The sequence below is a fragment of the Saccopteryx leptura genome, chromosome 11, assembly GCF_036850995.1.
Source record: "Saccopteryx leptura isolate mSacLep1 chromosome 11, mSacLep1_pri_phased_curated, whole genome shotgun sequence".
NCBI classification, from domain to species: Eukaryota; Metazoa; Chordata; class Mammalia; order Chiroptera; family Emballonuridae; genus Saccopteryx; species Saccopteryx leptura.
Window position 1 is genome coordinate 5,872,807 of NC_089513.1, and position 12,257 is coordinate 5,885,063.

The following is a 12,257-nucleotide window of genomic DNA, read 5'->3' on the forward strand; positions in this document are numbered from 1 at the left end:
CACAGTTAAAGAGAGTAAGTCATTTAGTAACGCGGAGCGGGGTGGGGGGAGTGCACTCTAAACTGTAAAGTTCTGGGCCCTAAGAATTCAGATCGACAGCGTCCTAAACGAACCCCCGCTGAGCGAGGGTGCAGAGGAGGGCTGGGCTGCTGTCTGGAGCCCGCGTGGGGACGCGGGAACCCCGGGCACGCAGGCGCGGTGGCTGGACCGGAGTTCCTGGCGGGGAGCACGGCTGAGCCTAGACTACAACTCCCGACGTGCATGGCGGCCGAAGCCTGTTCCACCTCTGCTTGTGTCCTCATTCTTTTCGGTTCCTACCTCGATAGGGTCTGTCTAGGAGCTGCGTGACAGTCATTGTAGAAACAGCCGTACGCTTCTCTCATGGGCGCAGGGGCGGGGAGCCCCTTATGGAATACATATGCGTGTTCCTGGTCGGGAGGGTCGCCCCGGCATTGCGGAACCCGCAGCCAGACAGCCCCGGTTTCCAGGGGGGACGTTCATTGTGGCCTGACGCTGTGGCGCGGCAGTTTAAGTCTCCGGCGGCGGCCGTGGAGCGGGACGAGATGGTGTTGACCGCGCTCATCAGGAAGCTCGGTAACGCTCGGAGCTGCCCGGGTCGCGGCCGCCTGCTGAGAACGGCCGTGTCCCCTTGTCCTCTCTGGCCCCGGCTTGTCCAGCGGCGGCCCCGAGGACCCCCGCACCCGCCAGCCCCGCCGGACTTGGTGCGGCCCGGGTGGTGGGCGGTTGCCTCTGTCCTCGTGCGGGGCCGGGACCGGGGTCCTGGGCGGCTGCGAGCGGCGTCTCTTCGGCAGGTCACCCGCTGGCGGAGATCCGGGAGCGCGCGCTGCGCACCATCGCGGGCAAGCTGGAGCTGGGCCTGGTGCGCGGCGCCGAGCTGGCGGCGGACGCGCGGCTGCTGCGGCACCTGCTGCAGGGCTTCTGCCTCCCGGCCGCGCCGCTGCGCGCCGAGGCGCTGGGCCTGCTGCGCGGCCTGCTGCAGGTACGTGCCGCCCGGACCCGCTGGGGGAGCGGGGGGCCCGCCCGGACTCGCTCGGGGCCCACCCGGACCCGCTCGGGGTGCTCGCTGCCCGGTGTGTCCGCTGGGCACAGGCCTCTCTAAGTCCAGTCCGGTCCACGTTCGGGGCTCACCTGGGCAGGTGACTAGCCGTCATTCTGCTTTTCCCCTAGTATCCTGTTATATACATGTTAACAAAAGGGACGCGTTTAAAGCTAACGTTACAGACCATGATTGAAGAAATAGCACAAACGTGTACAGTTGCTTTTTCTCGCCTTTTCTTTCTTTTTTCCAGATTTATGTTCCTCCACATATCTTGGGAATAGTTAGTTGCCAGGGACAGATGTCAAAGTGAGAGTTGAACCCTTCGGAGCTATATATATCAATAAATCGCTGTGCAGTCGTGGGTGACTCTATTACCTTGGCACCCTTGGGCTGGCCGGAGCCAGGAGACCGTAGGGTGAATGTCAGTGGACAGATGCAGTTCTTTTCATAAATAAAAGTAGGACGTGATAGTGTGCATTGCTCGTGTTCAGTGTCTGGGTTTTGCTCTCAGAGTTGTTATTGAATGTTTTGTTTCTGTAAATCTGTGTCTTATTGATGCAAATTGTTTACTTTTGGTCGTATTGGGACAAGATTTAGTTTTTATAAAAAGAAACATCTGGTATACCGAATTGCTATAAGATAAAGTCTGGAGATTTTGATAAATATTCTTACTCTCAAGACTCTCCTCTTCTTCTTGCAGTATCCACTAGCAGTCCAGCAGTTGGTTGATCTGGGTGCAGTTGAAGTCTTATCTAAGCTTCGTGCCAATGTGGAGCCCAATCTCCAGGCTGAAATTGATGGCATTCTGGATGGACTGTTTATTCTTCCTTCAGAAGTTCCTGCAATATGTTCTGCCTCTTACCAAACCAGTCAAGCGGGTAACTCTCTGGGATCATGCTGATGCATTGTTACAATATAAATATATTGGTTCCAGTGGTTAACTCTGAGGAGAGAGACCAAAGACGAAACCCTCTCTCCCAACGTACTTTTTTTTTGTGTTAGCTCAATGTTAAGAACTGGTATGAAAACTTCAAAAACACAATTAGAAAACTTAGTTTTAGCCTTTTTTTTCATTCTCATTGTTATTGCATCTGCCCTGCTGAGCATGTTATCATGTGTCATAGGATCATGAAAGGCATCAGAAGGTAGTGCTTGACTCCTTTGACTTTGACAACTTTTAAAGAAGACGTTAATGAAAGTTGCAGTGAACAGGAACTATATAATTGGAGTCAAGGGAGGAGGGAGATGGAATTAGAAGCAGAGATGAAGAGTCCATGAGTAAATACGTTGTAGCGGGTTCTTCACATACACTGTGGGTATTTTCATTCTATCAAATAATTGTATTAACAGTAAAAGAGAAAGGGGGAAAATCCCTCAATTTGAAATTGGCTCAGCATTCATATTTTTGTTCCTCTTTAGAAAAGACACACTATCCAGAGGAAAAAAATAAAAGGTGGATAATTTTTGTTTTTAAAATAGTTCAAAACCTCAAGAGAAAACAATAATTTTTTTCTTCTATTTTTTTTATTATTAATTTTAATGCAGTGACATTGATAAATCAGGGTACATATGTTCAGAGAAAACATCTCCAGATTATATTGACATTTGATTATGTTGCATACCCCTCACCCAAAGTCAAATTGTCTTCCGTCACCTTCTATCTGGTTTTCTTTTTGAAAAGAGTACCTTTCATTATTAGCAAATAATGAATCAATAATAATACATACAATAATGTTGTTTTTTTTCAGAATTGTCACAAGGACCTGAAATCTTAACAGGATATTTTCCTCAAGACAAAAGCCATTTCCAGCAGACGGACGTGCCTCCAGGACCCGTGGGTGAGTGCGTTTTGGGGAGCAGGTCCCGCCCACCTGGTAAATCGGAAATTGCTGTACTTGTCATTGTTGGGAAGACACACTGTGGTCAAACCTGAATGTTTCAGCCCCAAACTGAGTGTTTCAGTTCCCTGAAAGTAGCTTAGGATCTAGAGTCTAAATGGTAAAATTTTATGTCATTCTAAGTGCATATGAGCACCTGTCTGGGTGGGTGGTGGTGTGGCGGTCGTCCCGTGACACGGTGCACGCTGCGTTCTCATCTTGTCCTCCAGCTCGCTCCGTGTCCGTCTGTCTGTTCGTCCAGTCACTGCGGCCAGAGACTCAGCATTGTCTTTGTTACTTTGTCTTGACCCCGACGTCCCGCTGATTCTGGAGTTCTGAGTTAGAGGTCTTATCTGGGTCATTTAGTGTCTGGCTGTGTCCAGTCTCTGCTCACATGCCACCTCCTGAAAGGGGCCTTCTTGAGGACTCCAGACAGCGGTCCCTTTCTACGTTTAGTTTTCTTCCTAACACAGATCATGATCTGAAGTTACACGTTCATTGCCTTTGTGTTTCCATCATGATAGCCTTAGTGATAGCAACAAACACTGCTTTACTCCCGTGTGCAGAACGATGCAAAAAATGTGTTAGGCGTGTTAAGAGAGTAGGTCTTCAATGTCCTTGCTACAAGAAAAAACTGGGAATTGTATGAGAGGATGGGGATGGTAGGTAACTCTTGTGGCAGTCATTCGGCAGTGTATGCATATCAAAGCATCGTGCTGTGCACCTTAAACGTAGGCAGTCTTCTTTGAGGTTGAAGATAATTTGTTCTTCAACCTTATTGCCTTCAAGTCGTCTTCAAAGAGGTTTAAACATCTAACACCATTTAGGATATTTGAACATGACTAATTAAATATAGTAAACGACTATAATTTTTAATTTCTATAATGAAAGATCTTCAAGTGACAGTTTGCTTTATGCTAAATTTACAGTCAAAGGTCTGGTCAGCCATCAAATGGAACAGGTAATTGAAAATAAATGTCATTCAGAATGGGTTTGTGTTTAACACTCTTCTTCTAATGATAATATATGTGTCCTGTTTAAATTATGAGAAGAGAGCTCCATCGTTTATCCTGTGAGGGAGTAAATCTGCAGCTGACGTGTTTGGTATATTTAGATTACTGTACATGTAAGTGTATTTGGGGACTTATTTTAAAGGGGAATCTGTCAACATTGTCTTTACCGATGGCTTAAGTTTGCTCTGTCCATCAACAGAGAGTCAGACTGTGAAGTGTGTGAAGTTTTCTACGTTCCCGTGGCTGCCCCTGACCACGACCGATAGACACGTGCTCTCCTCCAATGAGAGGTACGGTGCCTGATGTGGTCGGGTGTCCCCAGTCCATTTCTAGGCGTTCTGTCCGGTGGTTATTACTATGCTTCACACCAGGGAAAGAGGCTGAGTGGCTGTGAATGGAGCTGTGGGACTCTGAATGGTTTTCAGTGTTTCGGAAGCAAGCCAGAAGATTCCTATTGACCTTAATTAGGCTGCACATGTGGCTGAAATCCTGTGTGCTCCTTGGTCCTCTCTTTGTGGCCAGATTCTCTGCTCAGCCATTGCTATGCCTTTGCTTAATAAAAGTGGAAAAATTAACCATAAATGCAGTCTTTGTAGTAGACAGTGTATTTCAAACCCGGGCTATGTGGTAAGATGCGGCCACTGATCGATGTAATGGATGCAGGTTGGCAGGTAGGTAGCTGATACGTAGAAATTTGGAGAGTGTCTTAATGTCTAGTTCCATATTTTTGCTGAAACAAATTTCTGAATGCAACAGCAAATGAGTTAGTCTTTTTTTCTTTTTTTTTTTTGTGAGGCTGGACAGTAAAGACCGATTTGCTAGAATTAGGGCCAGAGACAGGCGGGTGCTCTGAACGATTTTTGGTGATGGCACTTGCAAGGGCTCAGTGCGTCCTCCTGGAACGACATGTTGTGGAGGCAGATGCACGTGGGAACGGGGCCCGTCGGACGCTGTCCGTCAGCGCTGTCCGTCCCTGATGGGGAGAGAGGCTCGCGGTGCACACCTGGGGTGGTGGGTGGATGGGTGGGGACGGGAGCTGGAGAGGAGTGAACCACCGCTTCTTCCTCGGGGGGCCAGCGCTGTTGGAGAAGTTGAGGGGCATCCCAGCTTGCTTCACCCAGATTAGGGAGAGCAGGAAGGAGGCTAATTCCTAGACTTTAACTCTAGTTACTATATTTTTTATTTTAATTCCTAATTCACATAGCAGGTGTGGTTGGACTCTGCCCTTTGACCTCAGTCTCATTTTGTAGCACTGTGGTAGTCTGGGCTTGCAGTCCGGAGGAGGGACCAGTGGGGGACACAGAGTTAGCATGCTGTTGCCGTAGCATCAAACATAGTCTAGACCTGGGGAAGAAGCACCTGCCCAGAGTTGTTTGTTGTTTGGGAAGGAGATCAAGGAAGGCTTCACAGAGGAAATGAGTCTCAGCTGAGACCTGGAGGGTGTGAGTAGGGTTGCTCAGAATCTGGTACAGGTAAACTTTTAAAAAATAGATACTACTCTGTTTTGTAGCTCTTTACGAAGTAGTAACCACACTTTAATCTGGAACACTTGTGAGCTACTGAAGGATGTTATCATGCAAGACTTTCCTGCTGAGATTTTTCTTCAGAGGCCGAAGATTGTTCAGGTCTGTATCCTCTGACGGTTTCAGGTTTGAAATAGAGAACTTTTGTCAATGAAACACATTTGCCATGTAGGAGTCCTGAGGAGGGGAGTGTGCCCCCAAAACAAAGTATTTGGCTTTTTAACCACTTGTCCTCTAACTTATCTGGATAGTGGTAGTTCTTCTGGTAGGAGTCACTCTCATTTGACATGTGCAATCCAATTTGATCACCCTGAATTGACCGTTTACGGGTCACCTAAATGATGAACGGGCGTGGGGAACTGCGGTTGGGCAGCAGGAGCCCTCCTGAGCATTGTGAATAACATCTGTCCCTGCTTGCTGGTCTGTGGGAGGCCGGGGCTGGATGCTTGGGCATGTTGGTGCGAGCTCTGGAGGGGAGTTTGCGGTGTGGTCTGGTGCTCGCACAGTAGGGCCCTGGGGACCCAGGGCTGGGTTGGGGGTGTCTCCGCAGAGTCTGCGGACGCTCAGCAGCCTTGCCCCCTAGTCACAGGGCTGAGATCACTCCCGGGAATGCCTGCTGTTAATCCATACCATGGCCACTATCATATGACAGCATAGGAAAAGCTATTGATTACCAAAACACAGAACAATGATTTAACTGAGATGCAGGAAACTTGATGTGATTTTTAAAAAGTACTGTGAACGTTGATGTCCCGAGTGTGGAATAGGCCTGTGTTCTCAGAGTAGGAGCTCACGGAGCAGACTGAGCTGCGAGCCGTCCTGACTGTTTATTCACATTTCATCCCCTCTTCCTGCATTACACTAAGTCACCTGTGCCCATTCTGGTTTCTTACACATACTGGGTGGTTTATTTCCTCTGCTGTCTGCGTGCCCTTCCTCCAGCCCACACCCTCCGAGGGGGGCGCTGGTGCCCGTGTCACTCTGCGGGCCCTTGTCCTTTCCAGAGCCTCCTCTCCCTGCTGACACTGGCCCTGGGCACGGAGGGGACGCCTCGCCTGGCCCTGCAGTCGCTGTCCTGCCTGCAGCAGCTGTGCATGTGCCTGCGGAGCCGACTCCACTTCCACCGGGACCCTGGCTTCTTCTCCAGCAGACAAGGTATCTGCGCGGTGCCCCGCCGGCCTCGGCCTGTGCAGGCGTCCCGGAGAGCCCCGTGCACCTCCTGTTAGGGCTGACTGCGCAGGCGCGGTCCCAGTGGACACTCCCCGTTCTTCAGCGGGACCTGATCACCTTTGAAAACAAACTGAGTGACAGGACTATCATGAACCAGTCTCCCCCTTTTTAAAAAAAATTTTTTTTATAACAGACATTTGCACGGTGTTTGTCTTTTTCGTTGGTGCAGTGTCGTTGCAAGTCAGGGACTAGGATCCTGAGTCCAGCTATTCATGTAGGACTTTGGATTTTCTTTTTTTTTTGCAAATTATATGTTTTGTTAATAAATTGTGTTGAAAAATATTGATTTTTATTTTATGACCCATTTTTATGCGATTTGTGACGTCAGTGTGACGTGCTCTCGGTGCTGGACTGTCTGTGGAGAGAGCGCTCCCTAGTGGACAAGGAAGGCACTGGGCTGGCCTTGTGAAAGGTCTGCAGCCGGGGCTCACCGTTCTCGCACTGGGTGCCTTGAACGTCCCGTGTTACCTGAGAGTGCTTGGTGATTCCGCTCTGCAGTGAATCCCTGTATGCCAGAGAGGCTGCTGACCCTGCTCTCCTTGAAGGGGGGTGGGCTTCCTGGTGTCGTTCCTGAGCCCCAGCGTGTTGCGGGGGATGGGGAACAGCCAGCTTTCGGGTCTTGTACCCCATCAGAAAGAGCTACAGCACTGATAGGAACAGTTTTATCTGAAGATTCATCCATGAATTAACTATTTACTGCTCACCTCCTACATGCCAGCCGATGTTCTAGTCTCGGGGTGAGATTACGACGTTGAACAGGACTGGGATGGGGTTCCGGCCACCATGAGCTTGTCATCCAGAAGGTTGGACAGGTGGACAGACTTGCTGCAGACAAGGAGACATGTGGGAGGCGGGGAGGAAGGGTGACTGACTGCTGGGGCCGGAGCTGGGGCTTACTTGGAGAGGATGTCAGGGAGAGCCTCCCAAAGGACGGGACCACAGGGCAAGAAGGACCGTCCACGTGGAGAGGTTGCAGGAAGGTCAGTGGTGAGGGGGGCATGCCGAGGAGCAGAAGGTAGGTGGTGGGTGCAGAGTGGGGAGAGGGAGGTCAGCTTGGCAGCCGGGCCAGTGATGGGACCTGCAGATATTGGTGAGTGAGAAGCTCTTGGACAGTTGTGTTTTTTTTTATCCTTTGCAAATCCCTCTATTTTACCTAGTTAAAAAAATAATGGTAAAAAATATATATAACATAATGTGCCATTATAACCATTTTTAATTAGGCAGTTTTGTTTTTATTAATTTTTTACAGGGACAGAGAGAGAGTCAGAGAGAGGGATAGATAGGGACAGACAGACAGGAATGCAGAGAGATGAGAAGCATCAATGATCAGTTGCAACACCTTAGTTGCTCATTGATTGCTTTCTCATATGTGCCTTGACCATGGGCCTTCAGCAGACTGAGTAACCCCTTGCTTGAGCCAGCGACCTTGGGTCCAAGCTGGTGAGCTTTTTTTTTCTCAAGCCAGATGAGCCCGCGCTCAAGCTGGCGACCTCAGGGTCTCGAACCTGGGTCCTCCACATCCCAGTCTGACACTCTACCCACTGCGCCACTGCCTGGTCAGGCGGCAGTTTGTTGACATTAATTACATTTACACTGTTGTACAGCCATCACCATTATCTGTTCCCAAATGTTTTTTATTGCCCTGAACAGACCCTGTAACCATCGAGGTGAACCCTCACGGAGAAGGCTGACTTTATGTTGACTTTTCACCCCTGGAGAAGCATTTCTGCTGCTTTGATGTTCTTAGAAACGCTACATAACCAGCAGTTTGTCTCTGCTAAGAGGCAATTTTCTTTTTCTTTCTTCTCCCAGATACCGTTTCCCAAAATTCTTCTTTGTCTTATTGTCACGAAGTAAGGGTTACTCATCATTCTCAGAATCCTTCTCCTGGAAGCAGCAGCCCCCGGCCTTCTGTGGTTGGACGCACAGGCCAGCGACCCCGAGGAGATGGCCAGGATTGGGACGCAGTGTCTTCCAGGTGATTGTAGAAAAAGCCCAGTCAGCTTGCCTGTTCATTTAATTTCAGAGGAAAATCGTTACTTTTCTCTGTTTTCCCTTTTGAAATGTAACCAAAGGTATCAGCTTTGTGTTGATCCAGTGCTTTTTATACTGCTTTGACCATGATCCTCAGCGAGAAATCAGAGATTTCGCTTCGACTCTGTGCTTAGCACATACATGTATACTGGGTGTATGTGTGTGTGCGTGCATGCGTGTGTGTGTGTGTGTGTGTGTGTGTGTGTGTGTATCCACGGAAACAAAATGCTCCCAAATAATGCTTGGATTCCATGTGCTGCAGAGAACTGTGTTTTCTGTGTCCTTGTGTTTCATTAACAAGAGAGGGTGAGTCAGCCCACTGAATTGTTTTTCAGCACCCCCATGGAATGTGATCTAGTTAAAGATTATAGCTGTAAGAGAGGTACATTCTGATAGTATTTTAAACCCATTTTTGTAAGTGTAAATGTAATTTAAATGCATTAGAGTTTATTATTTAAGGGACTGATGGAGATGTGTAAGAGCAAGACTCCACGGTGTACAGTGTATGGTGTTTTACTTGTTTGTATAAACCCAGAATTTTGTATGTCCAGTTTTCACAAAGGGATTGGCATGGTATTTGTTACCCTTAGGCTGCAGGCATATTAAAACCTGAACCTCTTCTCTAGTGTCAGTCTAATAAGTGAACACCTGTCTGTCGGCCTGATTGTGTTGTTGTGGTGGTGCAGGTATGGCTAACAATGAGTCATGTGAGTAGTATGCTTGGCACTATGTCAGGTGCTGCTGTACTTTTTATCTCCTTCAGTCATCCTTGTAACAACACCATGAGAGAGTTGGTGTTACTGTTACCATTTTACAGATCCTGAGGTTTGCAGGGCTGTGCACCCTTCTTCATGCCATGGTAGGGGGCAGGCGGGGTGGGCAGTGTGATCTGAGAGCCTGAGCTCTAATCCCCTGCTGGCTGGTATGCTCAGGGTGATCTTTCTCTGAGCTTTCATGAAGCCTGTGTGCCCCTCTAGGCTGTGTCTAGTGCGCTGCCCACTTGGAGAGTCTCATCCTTCAGGTCCGCTTCCACATGGGCCTTCTGGAGTTTGAGTGGAGCTTGGCTTGTTCTCATTTTTTGAGATGCTTGGGATATTGAAATTGAGAAGATGACAAAACACGTATTACATTTTGAGATTTATTCATGTTTAATAGCATTAATGTACCTCTGACCCAGCTTCAATTGTGGGTGACATCAGAAGTTGAAAGTTTAGGGGCTTTGCAGATGTAGATTTGAGCCTTTATACACTTTTATGCCCACCCTACCACTTTACACCTAAGGTAAGAAGTTTTTTACGAAGGAAGCCAGCATATATTTCCAAAATCATCATGTGAAGTTGAATGTACTAAATAAAGTAATCCATTTCTCATGTTTTCCTGGCATTTTCTAGCATTCTTCAGTTGTTAACATTGGCTTACTTTGAACATTTGGCGAAAATCACTATATGAACTATTATAGTTTTGCCTTTATAAGTTGATCCGGAAGGAATGATAACTTTGCAGGAAACTTGCTAGCTTTTCTTAACAAAGCATGGGTTCTCAGTGCTGATGTTGTTGGCTGCCGCAGGAATGTGGACACATTTCTAGACTGTCACTTTGAAAAGCAAAATAGGAAGCGTTTGGAGCCATCCTGGTGGAGTCTGATCTCATAAATGTGTCAGGGACTCTACACATCCCTCCAGAATTGCAACGGGGAAGCTCTGAGGTGGTGTCCGCTGTTGAGCCTAATGCGCAGGCGGCCAGTGCGTGGGCGGGCTGTGTGGTGGTCCCCGTGCTCAGGCACCGCTGTGTTTATTTCACAGTGGGAGCAGCAGTCACGCCCCTGTGGACTCCAGGGTGTCCGCCCACTCGCCGCTGGACGTGGTGCAGGTGGAGCTGGCGGAGCTGGAGGCGGGGGACACGCTGCAGCTGCAGGCGCAGCGGCTCAGCCTGCCTGCGTTCTGCGTCTGCGTCCTGGAGGCCGCAGCCCCGCTGCTGCGGACAGGTGAGCTGCTTCCGAGTCCTAGTGCTGTCCGGACAATCATCGTCTGTTTGCTGGGACTCCCCATTCTCTCTTTTTCTCTCCTTCCATTGATGCTAGGACCCTTAGAGTCTGCATTTATGTCTGCATTTCCTTATCCTTTGGGAAGCATTCCTAAGAACTCTCCATGGCATTTGTTATCTTAGTTAATTGTGGGCCCGTGGCACACCCCTCAGGTGGGGCCCCCTCCATGTAGGGCTTCCCAGGCACAGGCTCTGACCGTGCGGCTGCTTTTAGCATGGCCTGCATGGGATCCATGCCGTGGGGCCAGGTTGAGAAGGTGGATCCGCAATGAATAGACCAGCGAAACAACCTCTGGCCTTTACTCCTTAGAAACTTACTGAGTTGCTCTCATTCATTCTTTTCACTGGGTTGTTCCTTCATCAGCTATGAAATGTGTTAGAAACCTACTACTGGATCCTTAGCTTTGTGGTAGTATTTCCTTAAAAAACACAACAAAACTCTAGACACCCAAACATTTTCCACTTTCTGAGGTGCTAGGTCAGGTTGCCACGTGCACTGCAGTGCCCACTAGGGCAGAGTTGGAAAGTCAGTAAGGGGTGAGAGCAGTCACAACACGGCAGGCGGGCGGGCGGGTGGCCACTGGCGGGTCAGATGGCCTGACCCGGCCCGAGCCCTGCTGTGCTCGGCCCTCCTGCCGGTGGCTAGCCGTAGTTCCCCCTTGTGCCTTCCCTCGCCGTGGTTACTGCTTCTACCCCATTTTGCAGATCAGGAAACTGAGGTGTAGAGTGATGTGGAAATGTGTCCACAGCCTGACTGCGAAGAGCAGGGGCTTGATTCAGGGCTGTTTGGAACCCAGAGTCCAGTCTCTTAAGCACTTTGCATTTCGAAGATAAATGAGTTTTGCTTTCTTGTTTATTCTGGCCAAGTAAAAATATATCACATTCTAATGGTTCTTTAAGTTCCGTAACTATTTTTTTGCCTGCTTGGGAAGGAAAGTAGAAAGTAGGTGTTTATTTGGGAAGTATTACAAGTTTGTTTTAGCCCGAGGTAAACTACCTCAGTGTCTGTCCGAGGACCTGCTTCCCGGAGTTAGGGGCTCGTACTGACTCCTGTACTAGGAATGTGGTGGAGACTCAACCCCGCGTCCTAAAGGGTGCTCGCCTGCGTGCTCTACGGAGAAGCCCAGCGCTAGATTTAATGATGGTGCGTTCAGCCTTTTCCCAGTTTGCTGTAGAGTCAGCTTGGTAACTGTAACGCTGCACTTGGCACGCAACATTTTCTAAACGTTCTCTTGCCCTTTTATGGTAAGTTATTGCATAATTTATAATTGTTCAGTATAAGAGGTCTCTAAAAGAGCTTTGTCCAGCTGTTCTGATGAAACAGTTAATCTGGACCCTTATGACTTAGTAGTTCTTTGGTGTGTGGACAGGAAGGTCATGATGTGATGGCCCCCGTACTTGGAATTAGGACCATGACAGCCCTTATCACTCCGTGCGAGTGGATCGGGCATTACGTTGGTGGGTATGACTCTGGTAA

The 12,257-nt window shown here is 48.7% G+C and overlaps 1 protein-coding gene across 1 annotated transcript in view; it reads left to right on the forward strand.

Moving 5' to 3' along the window:
- Positions 1 to 271: 271 nt before the first annotated feature.
- RTTN (rotatin) overlaps positions 272 to 12,257 on the forward strand; it is a 117,941-nt gene continuing 105,955 nt past the window's right edge. The window contains exons 1-9 of the mRNA XM_066352589.1: positions 272 to 594; positions 813 to 1,000; positions 1,761 to 1,938; positions 2,809 to 2,898; positions 4,150 to 4,240; positions 5,461 to 5,575; positions 6,478 to 6,628; positions 8,516 to 8,681; positions 10,540 to 10,721. Of these exons, the coding sequence (XP_066208686.1) occupies positions 408 to 594; positions 813 to 1,000; positions 1,761 to 1,938; positions 2,809 to 2,898; positions 4,150 to 4,240; positions 5,461 to 5,575; positions 6,478 to 6,628; positions 8,516 to 8,681; positions 10,540 to 10,721 (1,348 nt within the window). The 5' untranslated portion in view covers positions 272 to 407. The remainder of the gene's footprint in view (positions 595 to 812; positions 1,001 to 1,760; positions 1,939 to 2,808; positions 2,899 to 4,149; positions 4,241 to 5,460; positions 5,576 to 6,477; positions 6,629 to 8,515; positions 8,682 to 10,539; positions 10,722 to 12,257) is intronic.